Raw genomic sequence first — 16,750 nt, 5'->3', positions numbered from 1 at the left:
GTTTATTTAATGGTTAAATGATTCCCTTTTCTCTGTAATAATAAAACAGTACCTGTACTTGATCCCAACTAAGATATAATTACCCCTTATTGGGGGCAGAACAGCCCTATTGGGTTTATTTAATGGTTAAATGATTCCCTTTTCTCTGTAATAATAAAACAGTACCTGTACTTGATCCCAACTAAGATATAATTACCCCTTATTGGGGCAGAACAGCCCTATTGGGTTTATTTAATGGTTAAATGATTCCCTTTTCTCTGTAATAATAAAACAGTACCTGTACTTGATCCCAACTAAGATATAATTACCCCTTATTGGGGCAGAACAGCCCTATTGGGTTTATTTCATGGTTAAATGATTCCCTTTTCTCTGTAATAATAAAACAGTACCTGTACTTGATCCCAACTAAGATATAATTACCCCTTATTGGGGGCAGAACAGCCCTATTGGGTTTATTTCATGGTTAAATGATTCCCTTTTCTCTGTAATAATAAAACAGTACCTGTACTTGATCCCAACTAAGATATAATTACCCCTTATTGGGGGCAGAACAGCCCTTTTGGGTTTATTTCATGGTTAAATGATTCCCTTTTCTCTGTAATAATAAAACAGTACCTGTACTTGATCCCAACTAAGATATAATTACCCCTTATTGGGGGCAGAACAGCCCTATTGGGTTTATTTCATGGTTAAATTATTCCCTTTTCTTCTGACCCCGCAGGCTCTGGTGCAATACACTAAGGGTGGGGTTAAAGGGGAAGTAGGTTTTTAATGCCTGGGCACCCACTTCCCATAAAATACAATATAAAATATATCCAATGGCTGTGTGACATCACAGGGAGGGCATTTGTCCTTACTCAGCAGCTGTACAGCAAAGCAGCCCCATCCATGCACGGTCTCCTATCTCCCTTCTTCTGCCTGCCGGTCCGTGTTTGCCTTGGTGCATATTGGGAAACCCTCCAGAATCCAGCTGCACCATAAGGAAGTAGTTTTCTATCCTTCAGGGATCGGGAATACTTTCACAATACACAAGTAAAACTGCGTTGATCGAGCGAGGACTCTGCGTGGTCTCCTATGTGAGACGGGACGTTTCCCAGAGAACAAGGAAAGGAGAAAAGGGAGCCGACAGGGCAATATACAGGTAATAGGATCTGTTATTCAGAAACCAGGGGTGTAACTTTTGCTTTAGTGGTTCACCTTTATATCTAATATGTTATAGAATGCCCTATTCCTAGCAATTCCCTTTGCAATTGGTCTTCATTATTTATTTTGTATAGTGTTCAAATTATTTGCCTTTCTCTTCTACATGGGGGGGGGGGGGTCACTGACCCGGGTAGCTAAAACACAATTGCTCTGTAAGCTTACAATCTTACTGTTATTGTTACTTTTTAGTCTTAATCCTTCTTTTCAGGCCCCTTCCTATTCATTGTCCAGTCTCTCATGCAGACTACTGCCTGGTTGCTAAGGTAAACAAGACTCTAGCAACCAGATAGCTGCTGAAATTCCAAACTGTAATTGGAATCCCAAGGTAGTTGCCAGTAGATTTGTACTACCCTTAAGTTAAGCCCCTGGCCCTGCCCCGATCCTCCCCAGTTTTTTCTTTTTCCTTCCCAGATCTGCTGTAACAAGTCCTCCTCCCTTCTGTCACTTTTACGTCATTATTCACGTTGTCCCTGTTACATCACTGTCAGCCCCCCCGTGCCTGCCCCCTCACCATACAGTTTTTTCTTTTTAGGAAGGTGGCAACAATAGCCACCGTGGGGGAGTCAGATATCAGTTAATCACTTATCTGGTTTATCTGAACGTGTGTGTGTGGTGTGGTTAATTTTAAAGGAGAACTACACCCTAAAAATGAATATGGCTAGAAATGCCATATTTTATGTACTGAACTTATTGAACCAGCCTTAAGTTTCAGCATCTCTACAATGATATAGGACTTTACAGTCGTCACAGAAGCTCCCCATCTGAAATGTCAGTGGCACTGCACATGATCAGTGGCTCTGGGCAGCTATTGGGAAGCTAAGGGGTCGTCACAAATTATCAAGCAGAAAATGAGGTTGGCCTGTCATATAAACGTCCGCCCGCTGCCCACATCTGCACTGGGGTCTGGGTGGGAGATTTTTACAGCTGTTTGAATCTCCCGCCTGCCCAGTCCCAGTGCAGCCAATCAGTAATGGAGATGTGTGGGGAGGAGGAGCACAGATGAAGCGAGTGGGCTGGAGGTGAGTGCAAGTGAGTAGGGGGGCGGGGGTATGAGTGGCCTAGTGGCACCACAACTAAATCCAGGTCCAACCATAACCATTTTGTGGAAAAATCCTGCCTTTATCCTGTGTTTGTTCCCCGTAGGTGCAGACTGGGTGTGTGAGAGACTCTTCCCTGGCTATGGACACAGAATTCAGCACGAGCTGCGAGAGGCTGGATATTGAGCTGAACCATTCAGGCAATGAACCTTTCCTTCAAACATTCATGCAGCGCTTATGTACATAACATTACATTTTAGTCAACAGTTTAGGCTCCAGCCACGTGGGGCTGAATCTCAGGCTGCGGATAATAAACGCAGGCAGAGAAACAGTCCCTATGCGCTAGTCAACGTTTGGATGTGCATTGGATGTGCTGAAATGCATACTTGCACATTTTGGCTCAACCATGAGGCTTAAGCCTTAGTGAGCCCCTCAAACTACTTGACCTAGGGCAATGCGTTGGTATCTCTGTCTGCTTAGAGGAGTGCAGTTCAAAACTGTGCATTCAGGTTAACCCTTTATAATTCCCTTTCTACCAACTCAAAGGCTCTTGGGTTTTTTTTTGCTTATTTATGTATAAACAAAGATCTGTCTATAATGCATTCCAGCATATATGTAAAGAGTAATCAAGGCCCCTCCCAGGATAGGGACTCAGGAGAAGCCTACTAGACCTGTTTGATAGGGAATTAAAAATAATTGCCAACCGAAAGTTAATTATACTCCTGTTCTGCCATTGTGATAGGCTATATACAGTAAAGCAGTGATCCCCAACCAGTGTCCCAGGAGCAACATGTTGCGCCCTAACCCCTTGGATGTTGCTCCCAGTGGCCTCATTTGCACATAAAACCCAGTGTAAAGCCTAACAGAGCCTTCTATAGGCTGCCAGTCCTCATAGGGCTACCAAATAGCCAATCACAGCCCAGGTACTTTTTTCATGTTGTGCTACTCCCCAACTCTTTAACATTTAAGTGTGGCTCACTGGTAAAAAAAAAAAAAAAAAAAGGTTTGGGATCCCTGCAAAAAATAGCAAAATGATTAGCCAAGCTACCCAAGGACTAAAGCTGGCAAAATAAGCAGATCTTATTCCCCTCCATGCTGAGCCAATTAGACTGATCCAATCATTCCCCCCCCCACCCCCGGCCAAAGAATGCTCCATCCTCCCTGCAGTCAATTAATTGGCATTTCACTGTCGATGCAAAGTTTTATCAACAGGAGAGATAAAGATCTAAGGCAGCCGTTAAGTTGACTATTTATTTGCCCGAGAAGAAGTGAGGTGTATATGCCTGCCCTTTCTTACAGTGGCAATACACAGGCTAATGAAAGCTGCTTGAGGACCAAGTTGGCAGCTTATTGGCCAGTGTATGAGGCCCCTTGATGGGCCTACCCTACCGTTATCTGAGTAAAAATCGGGAAGATTTTATTTAGGCAGGTTTCATTTTCCCATGGAATTGAGGACCAAGTCTGCACCTCCTTGGGGAGCTTCCCATTTTTTTTATTTGTATTCTTATTAGGCCTAAATGATACTGTAACCTCTGCCATGCTGATGCCCTGGTGAGACTTTACTGGTGCTTGGTGAATAGTTAGTCCCTAAATAATTTTGCTATGAGAGGTCATAGACCTGGAAAGCCAACACCATTTTGAATTTTTTTGTTCTGACCTGTGATCTTTATGTAGAAACATGCTTAGCACCCTGAGTAAATTTCTGAATCTTATCTTTTCTAGATAAAAAGTCTCCTCTTTACCAAAGAAGATCTAAATACCTTATCTACAGCTTGCTGGCACTGTCCTACATCCTCATCCTAACCCTCTTCATCATGTTCTTATCTAAAGGTCAGTCACAATGGAGATGTTTTCCTTAGGGCTGATTTCCCACAGAGCGTGTTAGTTGCCCGCGATAGATCTCTCTGATATCGCGGGGGACTAAAGGTCCCCATACACGGGCCGATTCTAGCTGCCGATATCAGTCCCTTAGATCAGTGCTGTCCAACTGGCGGCCCGCGGGCCACATGCGGCCCGCGACCCCCCTCTGTGTGGCCCCCCACCTGTCTGGCTGCTTTGATGGCTTACCTTTGAGTAAGCTTTAAATGGTATCAGTACTGTGATTAACTGGCCCCCTGCATGGTTCTCACCTCAGATTCAGGCTGTAATCCCCCTGTATTGTTTAAATATGTAATTCCCTGTGTTTTTCACACCTTTTAATCTCTGCAGTGTTCACACCTCAGGCTCAGACTGTAATCACCCACATTGTTCACTTCTTTAAACCTCAGACATAGGTACTGTAGGCAGAGTATGGCACATACAGCCAGCATAGGGCAGGTACAGTATGGCACACACAGGCAGCATAGGTCAGGGAGGGTATGGCACACACAGGAAGGGTAGGGCAGGCAGAGTATGGCACAAACAGTCATGGTAGGGCAGGCAGAGTATGGCACACACAGGCAGGGTAGGGCAGGCAGAGTATGGCACACAGAGGCAGCATAGGGAAGGCAGAGTATGGCACACACAGGCAGCATAGGTCAGGGAGGGTATGGCACACACAGGAAGGGTAGGGCAGGCAGAGTATGGCACACAGAGGCAGCATAGGTCAGGCAGGGTATGGCACACACAGGCAGGGTAGGGCAGGCAGAGTATGGCACACAGAGGCAGCATAGGGAAGGCAGAGTATGGCACACACAGGCAGCATAGGTCAGGCAGGGTATGGCACACACATGCAGGGTAGGGCAGGCAGAGTATGGCACACAGAGGCAGCATAGGGAAGGCAGAGTATGGCACACACAGGCAGCATAGGTCAGGGAGGGTATGGCACACACAGGAAGGGTAGGGCAGGCAGAGTATGGCACACACAGGCAGGGTAGGGCAGGCAGAGTATGGCACACAGAGGCAGCATAGGGAAGGCAGAGTATGGCACACACAGGCAGGGTAGGACAGGCAGAGTATGGCACACACAGGCAGGGTAGGACAGGCAGAGTATGGCACACACAGACAGCATAGGACAGGCAGAGTGCTGCCTGTGTGTGCCATACTCTGCTTGCCCTATGCTGCTTGTGGGAGGTGAACCTGGCAGGGGGTTTGTTGTGGGAGTTTGTTAGCAGTTGGAAATAGCCATTAAATGGTCCATAAGGTGTGTAATTATGTACTGGGGGTTGCCCTGCTATCCACAGGGTAGGAGGAGGCATATGGAATTTAAGGGTATATTTTAATATGACATAATTCTTTCACATATGAATGAGGGTTGATATCCCCACAGTAAGGACCAAGCATTTGGGATTTTGCTGTGCTACCACCATTGTGATAAAATAGGTGTGGTTTGAAGTGGGTGTGGTTTCAAAAAGGGGAGTGGTCAAAACTGGCTTCCATTAGCGGCCCTCCACCATGTATGCTAGAGAAATTCCAGCCCTCGGCACCGTAGAAGTTGGACAGCACTGCCTTAGATCGATTCAGCAGCTATTTGGCCCGTGTATGGGCACTACCGGCAGGCCTGCCCGACTGATATCTGGCTTGAAATCGGCCAGATCTCAATCGGGCAGGTTAGAAAATCTAGTCGGATTGGGGACTGAATCGGCTTGTTGATGCAGTCCCCGAACCGACTTTGCCTATGCCCGTCATTATAATTCGATTATAATTCGATCGTTTGGCCCCAGGGGGGGCGCTTTGAAATGCCCTTCCAATGGCACAAATAGGAATCACTGGTGATGCCTTTGCATCACTTCCGTTTTCCAAAGTTGCGTGCAGTTTACTCCTGGAGGCAACTTCACGTGACTTTCCACCAGTGACTCCTATTGTTGCTGGTGAAAAAGCATTTCGGAGCTGTCGCCTGTAATAGTAGGGATCTATTGCCAGAGACTAACCCGCTCCTGTGGGACATCAGCCCACTAACCCGCTCTGTGGGCCACGGCCCACAGGGAGATTACTTGCCTGCAGTTAAACGTCAGCAACCATGGCATCTAATCTCCCTGAATTTTTTTAAAATTTTTGGAAGCATATATATGAATAGGTGAATGTTCCCATAGCAAGTGGGTGAATTTTTCTGTGTTGCACTCTAATCTCACATTTTGATAAATCTGCCCCTTAAGATTATTCACCCGCTGCAAATCTTCTTTACTGCTTTACTTTTCTTAGAAGGCTTTCTTACCAGTATTAATGTAAATTGCCGGTGGGAAAATGTACGCACTGCAAAGTAGCATAAAGTTGCTTTGCGAGGCAACCTCGGCCTGATAAGTGAAGCACAGGCAACACATGCGTTTTCCCACTTGGTTTATATCAATGCCGGTGGTAAAGCCTTTCCAGAAGATAAGTTAGAAACATCCTGGTGTTTAGTGGTCCCTTTAAACAGTTTTTTTCTTTCTATACAAGCATCCAACTCTGGAGCATCGATGGAGAGCAAGAGTAAAGAGTACAGTGAACTGAAGAACAATGGTAAGTCTGTGATTGGTTATCTAGGGACTTTGGATGTTACGGCCAATATTTCCCAGCTGTGGAGGCTGAACAAACCTTTGTTTTGGGCCCCTTTGTATATTAGAAAAGACAATATTGGCTCCTTTCTCAACCCAAGAAGCCCTCAAAATCTTCTGCACCCCAGTACCGCTGCAGTAGACATGCAGCTTTTCCCTTGCTTATATCTTCTATATCTATGAATGGCTATGCCAAGTCAGCACAAGGTACCTTGTCCCCTACATACACACAGCAATATGCAGAGAGGAAGGATATGCTAAGCAGATAGTAGATATTTGTCTAGAGCAGTGCTGTCCAACGTCTGTGGTACCGAGGGCTGGAATTTTTCTGGCCTACGTGGTGGAGGGCTGATAATGGAAGCCACACCCATGGAAGCCAAACCACACCCATGTTATCACAAGAGCTTTTAAGACTATACCCACATTAATGGTGGCAGCGGAGCAAAAACCCAAATGGCTGGTGCTCACTGTAGGGATATCCCCCTTCTTTCACATGTGAAAGAATTACTGTATATTATGCCATATTAAGACATACCCTTAAATCCATATGGCTCCTCTTCCCCTATGGACAGCACGGCAATCCCCAGCATATAATAACACACTTTAGGGACCATATAATGACTATTTTCAAATTCTAACAAACTTCCAGAACCAAACCCTGCCAGGTTCACCTCCCTGTGAGCCATACTCTGCCTGCCCTATGCTGCCTGTGTGTGCCATACTCTGTCTGCCCTATGCTGCCTGTGTGTGCCATACTCTGTCTGCCCTATGCTGCCTGTCTGTGCCATACTCTGCCTGCCCTATGCTGCCTGTGTGTGCCATACTCTGCCTTCCCTACCCTGCCTGTGGGTGCCATACTCTGCCTGCCCTATGCTGCCTGTGTGTGCCATACTCTGCCTTCCCTACCCTGCCTGTGGGTGCCATACTCTGCCTGCCCTACCCTGCCTGTGGGTGCCATACTCTGCCTGCCCTATGCTGCCTGTGTGTGCCATACTCTGCCTTCCCTACCCTGCCTGTGTGTGCCATACTCTGCCTTCCCTATGCTGTCTGTGTGTGCCATAGTCTGCCTGCCCTATGCTGTCTGTGTGTGCCATATTCTGCCTGCCCTATGCTGCCTGTGTGTGCCATATTCTGCCTGCCCTATGCTGCTTGTGTGTGCCATACTCTGCCTGCCCTATGCTGTCAGTGTGTGCCATATTCTGCCTGCCATATGCTGCCTGTGTGTGCCATACTCTGCCTGCCCTATGCTGCCTGTCTGTGCCATACTCTGCCTGCCCTATGCTGTCAGTGTGTGCCATATTCTGCCTGCCATATGCTGCCTGTGTGTGCCATACTCTGCCTGCCCTATGCTGCCTGTGTGTGCCATACTCTGCCTTCCCTACCCTGCCTGTGTGTGCCATACTCTGCCTTCCCTATGCTGTCTGTGTGTGCCATAGTCTGCCTGCCCTATGCTGTCTGTGTGTGCCATATTCTGCCTGCCCTATGCTGCCTGTGTGTGCCATATTCTGCCTGCCCTATGCTGCTTGTGTGTGCCATACTCTGCCTGCCCTATGCTGTCAGTGTGTGCCATATTCTGCCTGCCATATGCTGCCTGTGTGTGCCATACTCTGCCTGCCCTATGCTGCCTGTCTGTGCCATACTCTGCCTGCCCTATGCTGTCTGTGTGTGCCATACTCTGCCTGCTGTACCTTGCCTACTGCACCTACAGGTGTGAACATTACAGGGGATTACATATTTAAACAATACAGGGGGGCACCAGTTGGACAGCACTGGTCTAGAGAATAACGATAACCAAAGAGGCTATTTTCATCAAAGTTCTGTTCTAGGGAAAGTTACAAAATGCAGCTGAATCACTCTCATTTTTGCAGAACTGGCATAAATGTGTATTTAAGGAAACAATGGAAATTCCCATTTGTCCCGTGACCAAATTGAGAAATCCCCCCCCCCCCCCGAAAATCTAGAATGCCGTATCTCTCAGTTCACTTTGTCAGTTACAGATATTTATATACACACTATCGGAAATCTTTGCTGTCCCATATTCACTGTTTTTGTCTCTTGCAGTATCTGTGCTTGTCTATAAACTGAAGCAACTGGAAGAAACATCACAGAGTAAGAGAATGAGAGAAATTCTTTTGTGCGGAGCAGGGCAAGTAACAGCCCACATTGGGTTATTCACTACAGGCAGGGTCGACTTGGCAATCTGTGGGTTCAGGCAAATGCCAGAGGGGCTGTTGTAAGGTGCCATAGACACTCACTATTTATTGGGCCTATGGGGGGGCTGTTTGGGCCTCTGTGTACTGAAAATCAGGCCCGGACTGGCAATCTGTGGGTTCAGGCAAATGCCAGAGGGGCTGCTGTAAGGTGCCATAGACACTCACTATTTATTGGGCTGGGGGGGCTGTTTGGGCCCCTGTGTACTGAAAATCAGGCCCGGACTGGCAATCTGTGGGTTCAGGCAAATGCCAGAGGGGCTGCTGTAAGATGCCATAGATACTCACTATTTATTGGGCCTATGGGGGGGCTGTTTGGGCCTCTGTGTACTGAAAATCAGGCCCGGACTGGCAATCTGTGGGTTCAGGCAAATACCAGAGGGGCTGCTGTAAGATGCCATAGACAGTCACTATCTATTGGGCCTATGGGGGCTGTTTGGGCCTCTGTGTACTTGGAATGCCAGGGCCTATTTTGATTCCCAGTCCGGTACTGGCTACAGGGTGTAAAGTGCAAAATGCCATGAATAGTATGCTGATCTATGCACCATATTCATCCAGTGAAGTGTCAGCTGAGACTTGCATTGTGGGTAATCCCGGGGGGGGGGGGGGGGGCATTGGCAGGAATGTGGCCCCAGTTTAAAACCTGTTTGTGCTGCTGTTAATTCCTCCCACCCTCGACTCTAACACTGACTGGGTGGAATCACGTTTCTGAGATTCATAACTTCTGCCAGATGTTTATAACTGGATAATATGCACGTTAGTTATCCCATGTTTGGCACTGACTGGTTTATCGTATGAGCAATATCACAGCGTTCTGTAGCCACAAACACAATTGTTCACACTGTTAAGCCTGCTCTAACCCCAACTGAACATGGAAAACAACTGCTTGGCTGTGAGGGGCCCCGCTCATCATTGCTTAATGCCTTGTATACAAGTCTGCAAGGAATAAACATCAAGACTTACTGTATACCCAATGCATTCCTTCCCAGTTATAGGGTTTTGCCCTTTCACCCTTACTGTTCAGAATCCTCTTACAGGGTCGGACTGGGCTGAGAGACCAGGGAAAAAACCCAGTGGGCCCCACCGACCCAGTCCTGCTCCCTGTCTCTGGCCTCGAACTGCCTGTGGGTGCAACTGAGCGCTACCCCCTCCATCCCAGATTGTGTCCATAAAGTGGGTGTGCATATGGGGGGGGTGGGGGCGATGTTGCAATTGGGGCTGATCTTTTCCTACAGAGAAGCTCGTGGCTGGGGTGAGGGGGGGCCCCTAAGGTGGCAGTCCCGGTGGGCCCCACACACCCCAGTCTGACACTTTTTTCTTACATTCCATCTTAACAAAGAGGTGTCAAGCCCTTAAAGGGGTGCTTCACCTTTAACCAAACTTTTAGTATGTTATAGAATGACCTATTCTATTCCTTTCAGTTGGTAATTATAAATTTCTTAAAGTTTTTGAATGATTTCCCGCCAGGGTCGGACTGGGGGGGTGAAGGGCCCACCGCGGCTCCCGCCCCAGGGGCCCTGCAGGTCCCCGCACCGCACCTTACCCCGTAGGAGCCCCCCTAACCCTCCTCGCAGGGCCCCCCACCCGACGTCCTCCCCTGAGCGTGTAAATTTAACGCGTCAGGGGACGAGCGGTCGGGCAGGGGGAGCGCAGGTAAGGGACGGGGGCCCACTAGAGCCGGGGCTCACCGGGATTTTTCCCGGTGTCCCGGCGGCTCCGTCCGACCCTGTTTGCCGCCTTCTTTCAACTCTTTGAATGGGGGTCACTGACCCCGGCAGCCAATAACTTTTGCTCTGTGCGGCTACAGTTTTATTGTTATTGTTACTTTTTGTAACTTTCTTTTCTATTCGGGCCCCTCTCCTATTCATATATCAGACTCTAATCCAAACCACTCCCTGGTTGCTAATGTAACTTGGACCCTGGCAACCACATAGCTGCTGACACTCCAAACTGCAGAGCTGCTGAACTGAAAATTAAATAACTAAAAAACTGCAAATAAAAAATGAAGACCAATAGCAAATTGTCTCAGAATATTACTCTCTTCATCAGTGATCCCCAACCAGTGACTCGGGGGCAACATGTTGCTCCCCAACCCCTTGGCTGTTGCTCTCAGTGACCCCAAACCAGGGAGTTATTTTTGAATTCCTGACTTGGGGGCAAGTTTTGGTTGAATAAAAACAAGATTTCCTACCAAATAAAGCCCCCTGTAAGCTGATAGGGTGCATAGAGGCCCCTAATAGCCAATCTTAGCCCTTATTTTGCACCTCCATGAGATTTTATGGTGCTTGTGTTGCTCCCCAAGTCTTTTTACATTTGACTGTGGCTCACGAGTAAGAAAGGTTGGGGACCCCTGGGCTACATCATACTAAAAGTTAACTCAAAGGTGAACAACCCCTTAAACCTCACTTCATGTTCAGGAAGTGATAATAAAGAAAACGCATGGGTCCATAGGGACTCTAGCCACCATTTTTGCATGGGAGTGAGAGACCCATAGGCATCTGTAGGAACAGCTCCCATTCTCCTTCCCTGTGTTTCAATGGGTAAGGCATTATTATTATTAACATTTATTTATAAAGCGCCAACATATTCCGCAGCGCTGTATAAAGGCATAAAAGACAACATCAGCAACTTCGGGAGGCTGACATTCTGGGAGTTACAGTACAACATCATCTGTGGCCTTTAGTGTTTCAGTGGAATAGTGTCTGTACTGTTCCTGCAAAATAGTTTCACCCCTCACCATCATCATTGTCCCTTTTGTAGGGAGCAATTGTGACAGCGGCTGGAAGGAGTTTAATGGGAGCTGCTACTATTTCTCCAAAAGCATCATGGGCTGGAATAAAGCCCGGGCCCTGTGTTTGAAGAAGGAAAGTGACCTGGCTGTCATCACCAGTGAGAATGAACAGGTGAGGATAATGCAGCTGGCTGGCAGTGAGAGACGGCACCAACTTCCACAGGCTCATCTCTCTGTTACAGAGCATGGCTGCCAAACTTTAAAGGGGAACTAACCCCAACTAATGAAATGCTGTAAATTTACATAGAGTGCTGCACATTCAATTGCTCAAACCAGCTTCTTCCAAAAATCATATCACACCTTTTTTTGCCCCATGAACCTTCTGTTGGTCTTGCACTGTAGACCCCCATATGCTCTATTTAACATGCAGGCTTCTCTTGCACTGTGAACCTGTCAGTTCTGGTTATCGTTAATGCAACAGACAGATGACAAGCCCAAAGGATTACAATGAGATATGTTGCTGTTACTGTTTTTGAAGGGGGTGGGGGGTGGGGGGTGGGGGGGTACGACTGTATCCTAACAGGAATACACTACCCTAAATAAATAAATACTTGTAGAATAGGTATAAGAAAAAGTACAGTACAAAGTCATTTCTGCCTGTGTAAGCCTGCATTCTTCGTTGCATGAACTTTACAGTGCACATGTGCTATTTGCAGATGTAAATGCTACTAAAGATGTGTGAGAGGGAAAATGGCTGCCAAGCTGCTATTTGTTTTAGGAAAATGTAATGGTGCTGGGGAATGGAGGGGATATATGCAGTACAAATGGTGTGGTTTGGGTGGGGGAGACATGCCCAACATATATATACATAGTATATAGTAATGTAGGGCTTACATTTCCTTTAATACCCTGGTGGATCCCCAATACAAGTCAATTGCAATTTATATATGTTAGAATGGGGCCTAAATATCACGTTCCCTAGTGGGCCTTGGAGACCCAGTGTGAGACTGACCCCTGGGGGGAAGCAATAGAAAGGGTGTCCAGTCATGAAGAAGTTTTTAGGATGAATGCTTAGTGAGGCTTTGGAAATCCCTGGAACTATAGGAGAGGAGTTCCAGGAGTTATTATCCTTAATTCTGAGGACAAGGTCAGGTGGCCAACCTTTTAATAAGTCCCCCTGTGACTGATGCTTGAGAACAATGCAGGATTACTGACTGGGAAATATAAAGCTTTCCATTGGTGCCAAGTCTCAACTATAATGAGGATGTAACTCTTTGTCCCTCTAGGACTTTCTCTATGAAACCACCCAGGATGACCGTTACTGGATTGGCCTCAGTGACACAGATCAGGAAGGGGCATGGGTCTGGGTTGATGGAACAGACTACAGTACATCATATAAGTAGGTGTAGAGATATGGGTTGTTCTGTTATGCTGAAAAGCTTCTATGAATTTTCCCTGTATGGACTGTTCAAGTTCTTCACCAGCTTATGCAACCTGAATTGAGCCTTGTGCCTACAGTATGTAACTAGCCCATGTCCTGTGGTCTTACACCTGGTGCCAAAGGGACCAGGTTCAACGAATATATGTCACTAAAGGTGGCCATACCTGGGTCAATTAAAGCTGCTTATGGGCCAAGTTAGGAGCTTACCGGCCCCTGTATAGGACTCTCTGACGGCCTAAAGGTCCCCATACACGGGCCGATTCTAGCTGCCGATATCAGTCCCTTAGACAGATTCGGCAGCTAATCGGCCCGTGTAGGGGCACTACCGATGGGCCTGCCCAACCGATATCTGGCCTGAAATCGACCAGATATCGATCGGGCAGGTTAAAAAATCTAGTCGGATCGGGGACCGCATTGGCTCGTTGATGCCTATACCCGGCGTTATAATTTGATCGTTTGGCCCCAGAGCCAAACAATCTTATTAGCCTGGATTCTCCCGATATCGCCCACCGGTAGGTGGGGATATGGGGAGAAGATCCGCTCGCTTGGCGACATCGCCAAGCGAGCAGATCTGAAGGTGTATGGCCACCTTTACTGTCCAATATCTGGTAGATAACAATTAGACATGTTTAATTTTCACTGCAGGCAAAGCACTTGTGCAGTGAGCTTCATGGGTCAATTAAACTGCTTATGGGCCAAGTTGGCAGCTTACCGGCCACTGTATAGGACACTCTGATGGGCCTAACTGATATTATTATAATAATAATCATGGTCGCTCTTCCCATGATCATCAGCCCTATAAAGCCTTCACCCTCTCTTCCCCCAGCTTACCTACTAGGTTCTTTTGGTGTGACCCAACTCCTTCACTGCAGGCAAAGCACTTGTGCAGTGAGCTTCCCCAGTGTGAATGGTGCCAAGTACTGATGAGGGCATTACATGTGATACATTGAAGCTTATATCTTTCTCTCCATAGATTCTGGAAGGAAGGAGAACCAAATGATCATCTAAATAACGAAGACTGTGCTCACATGTGGACTCATGGAGAGTGGAATGATGTCCCGTGCTCTTACAGCTATTGCTATGCCATTTGTGAGAAGAAAATCCCATCCCGCACATAGTTTCAATGCTATGCACGCTCTGGGCTCCATGAAGAGGGGTGGGGTCAATTCAATAATGGCAATGGGGAACAAAATAGCTGCCCGAACGCTGAAGATGTTGGAAATATATATGTTTATATTTATAGGGGTATGAAACACTGTACATTGCTTTCTTAGTGCAGAGCATAGCACATAGCAGTTTTATACTGCCTTTATAATACAGGGATAGCTAGGAGTTGATCATAGTTCTGATATCCATCACCTGTTATCCACACAACAAGAAGGGGTCACTGCTCCAAAGTGGTTACAAGATTTCTGTAAGTGGATAGTGGCCGACCAATAGGAGGGGGGGGGGCTGAATGTAAAAGTATTTCTATATTTTTGTATTAATGTTTAGTATCACTGTACAATACAGGCAGTGTTTGTTTCCAGCTGATATAAACATAAAGGACTCATGCTGAATGTATATTTCTTCCTGTAATGTATAATAGGGTAGCAGCTAGAGAGAGAGAGATGAGGGGGGCACAGAATAGAGAATGGGCAGAGATTGGGTGGGTGCGGTTACTGGGAAACATCAAAGGAGATGAAAGGTCATATTAATTTACTCTGTTTATCCAGTTCAGTGCATGGACTCAATGCTCACATTAGTGACATACAGAAATGCATGAAACACATGGGAATCGCTAAATGACTTGCTTGCTTGGGTAAATGGAGGACTCAGTTGCCAATATTGTGGGACCTGATGCCTTATGGAATCTGGGGCAACAAGTTGGGGGCCTCTAGTAATGTGAGTAGCCCCTATGCTGCTTTGTTGCCCAGTATTGGTCTCTATTCTCCCAGTTTGCACTCCTATTACTCCTTCAGAGCTCCCACCAACCTCATCAACCCTCTAGGCTTGTGCCCCTCAACTGTCATTTACAGTTCACCAAGACAAATACAATGTGGGTGAAGTTATTATTTGTGTCCTCAATTGGATTTCTTGGTTAGCAAACAAACTGATGTTCTTTAAGACCTCCTGCATGGCACCTGTGTGCTCCATGGGACTTCCTGTTGGGCAATTGTGTCCTTCATGGAACCTCCTATTCAGCAGCCATGTCCTTCATGGATCCTCCTGCCTAGCTGTTTTGTCCTCTATGTAAATTCCTGCCTGGCAAGTGTATCCTCCATTTGACTTCCTGCCTGGCACTTGTGTCCTCCATGGGACCTCCTGCCTAGTAGCTGTGTCCCCCATAGGGCCTCCTGTCTGGTAGCTATGCCTCATTGAATCCTCCTTCCTGGTAACTGTGTCCTCCATAGGACCACCTGCCCAGCAGCTGTTGCCTCCATGGAACTGCCTGCCTCATTGCTGTGTCCTACATGTGACTTCCTGGCTGGAAAGTGTGTCTTCCAAGGGACTTGCTCAGCATTTGTATCCTCTTTAGGAGTCCTCCTCCATATGGCCTCCTCCCTAGCAAGTATGTCTTCTTTGAAACTTCTTGCTAGCCAACTGTGTCCATGGGACTTTCTTTCTGATAACTGTGTCCTCCATGTGACTTCCTACCTGGCAGCTGTGTCTTCCACTTCCATCATGCCTGCTAACATGTAGGGAGTTTTAGGTTCTGCCCGGCACCAACTCCCCAGGTCTGTGAGGGTATTTAAATGACCATTTCTATAAGATGCTAACGCTCTGGGGTAAATAGGGACAAGGTGGCTTCTGCCATTGCTAGTACTTGAGGGTTGGAAGCACTGAAAAGTGAAAGGAGGCACAGTTAACACATTTAGGGTTAATAAATAACCATATGGCACTGTGCGCCTCTTGTGCTGCTCCTGCTCATTCCCTGCCCCTTGGCACATTCAAAGAATATTATGGCTCCTCCAAGGGCTATAGTAAAAGTTGTTGATTCTAATTTGAGTAGTTGGAAACAAATTCTTACAGCCCGGCTAGCTCAGTCGGTAGAGCATGAGACTCTTAATCTCAGGGTCGTGGGTTCGAGCCCCACGTTGGGCGCTAAAGCTTTTCTTTTTAGTTTATATGTATTACCCCATAGTAATGCTTTTATGTTAGTGTATTTAACTGGACTGATTCAAAATGAATACTTGGTGTATTAAGCAGAGGCTATGACTAACCGTATGCTGAGTCCTGTAATCCCATGTGACCTGTTTAAAAGCAAAGAACAAGAGGGATATGCAGGCAACAACATGTCTGAACATGTGATTACTATTATCTAGAGAGTAACTGTAAAGGAATGCAAAGATACCTCTCACTGCCAGTGAAAATAGCCCTGCACCCAGCTCAGTTTCTGTAGTGTAGTGGTTATCACGTTCGCCTCACACGCGAAAGGTCCCCGGTTCGAAACCGGGCAGAAACAGTGACTATTTTTTTTTTTTTATAAACTAAAAGTTAAGTAAGCATTTGTTTAGCACGGAAATACGGAAGAGCAGTAGGGCCACCAAAAAAAAAAAAATTCCGGTGAATTATGACTTTTAAAAGTCATAATTATGAGATTAAAAGTCAAAGTCATAATTATGAGATTAAAAGTCATTATTCACTGGAATTTTTTTTTTTTTTTGGGTGGCCCTACTGTTCTTCCGTAGTTTAGA

At 46.6% G+C, this 16,750-nt stretch overlaps 1 protein-coding gene and 2 non-coding genes across 3 annotated transcripts; all 3 read left to right on the top strand.

Moving 5' to 3' along the window:
• The first annotated feature begins 746 nt into the window (after positions 1–746).
• On the top strand, positions 747–14,636 carry clec4m (C-type lectin domain family 4 member M). Its single transcript, XM_018092531.2, has 8 exons — positions 747–1,141; positions 2,347–2,440; positions 3,963–4,070; positions 6,594–6,656; positions 8,753–8,800; positions 11,662–11,804; positions 12,919–13,031; positions 14,047–14,636. Exons 2-8 carry the CDS (start codon positions 2,383–2,385, stop codon positions 14,189–14,191), a joined length of 678 nt encoding a protein of 225 aa, XP_017948020.2. The 5' UTR covers positions 747–1,141; positions 2,347–2,382; the 3' UTR covers positions 14,192–14,636.
• Positions 14,637–16,084: 1,448 nt separating this feature from the next.
• trnak-cuu lies at positions 16,085–16,157 on the top strand. The gene has a single exon. It is a non-coding gene; the product is annotated as a tRNA-Lys (tRNA).
• Positions 16,158–16,445: 288 nt separating this feature from the next.
• On the top strand, positions 16,446–16,518 carry trnav-cac. The gene has a single exon. It is a non-coding gene; the product is annotated as a tRNA-Val (tRNA).
• Positions 16,519–16,750: the final 232 nt, after the last annotated feature.

Source organism: Xenopus tropicalis, chromosome 3, assembly GCF_000004195.4.
Source record: "Xenopus tropicalis strain Nigerian chromosome 3, UCB_Xtro_10.0, whole genome shotgun sequence".
Taxonomy (NCBI): Eukaryota; Metazoa; Chordata; class Amphibia; order Anura; family Pipidae; genus Xenopus; species Xenopus tropicalis.
This window is presented reverse-complemented; position numbering and strand designations above follow the sequence as displayed.

Excerpts from the sequence above, each read along its gene's own strand:
- clec4m (XM_018092531.2), top strand. The coding sequence starts at position 2,383 with ATGGACACAGAATTCAGCACGAGCTGCGAGAGGCTGGATATTGAGCTG. Across the intron at positions 11,805-12,918 it reads TCACCAGTGAGAATGAACAG|GACTTTCTCTATGAAACCAC; the intron begins GTGAGGATAATG and ends TTGTCCCTCTAG. Across the intron at positions 13,032-14,046 it reads GACTACAGTACATCATATAA|ATTCTGGAAGGAAGGAGAAC; the intron begins GTAGGTGTAGAG and ends TTCTCTCCATAG.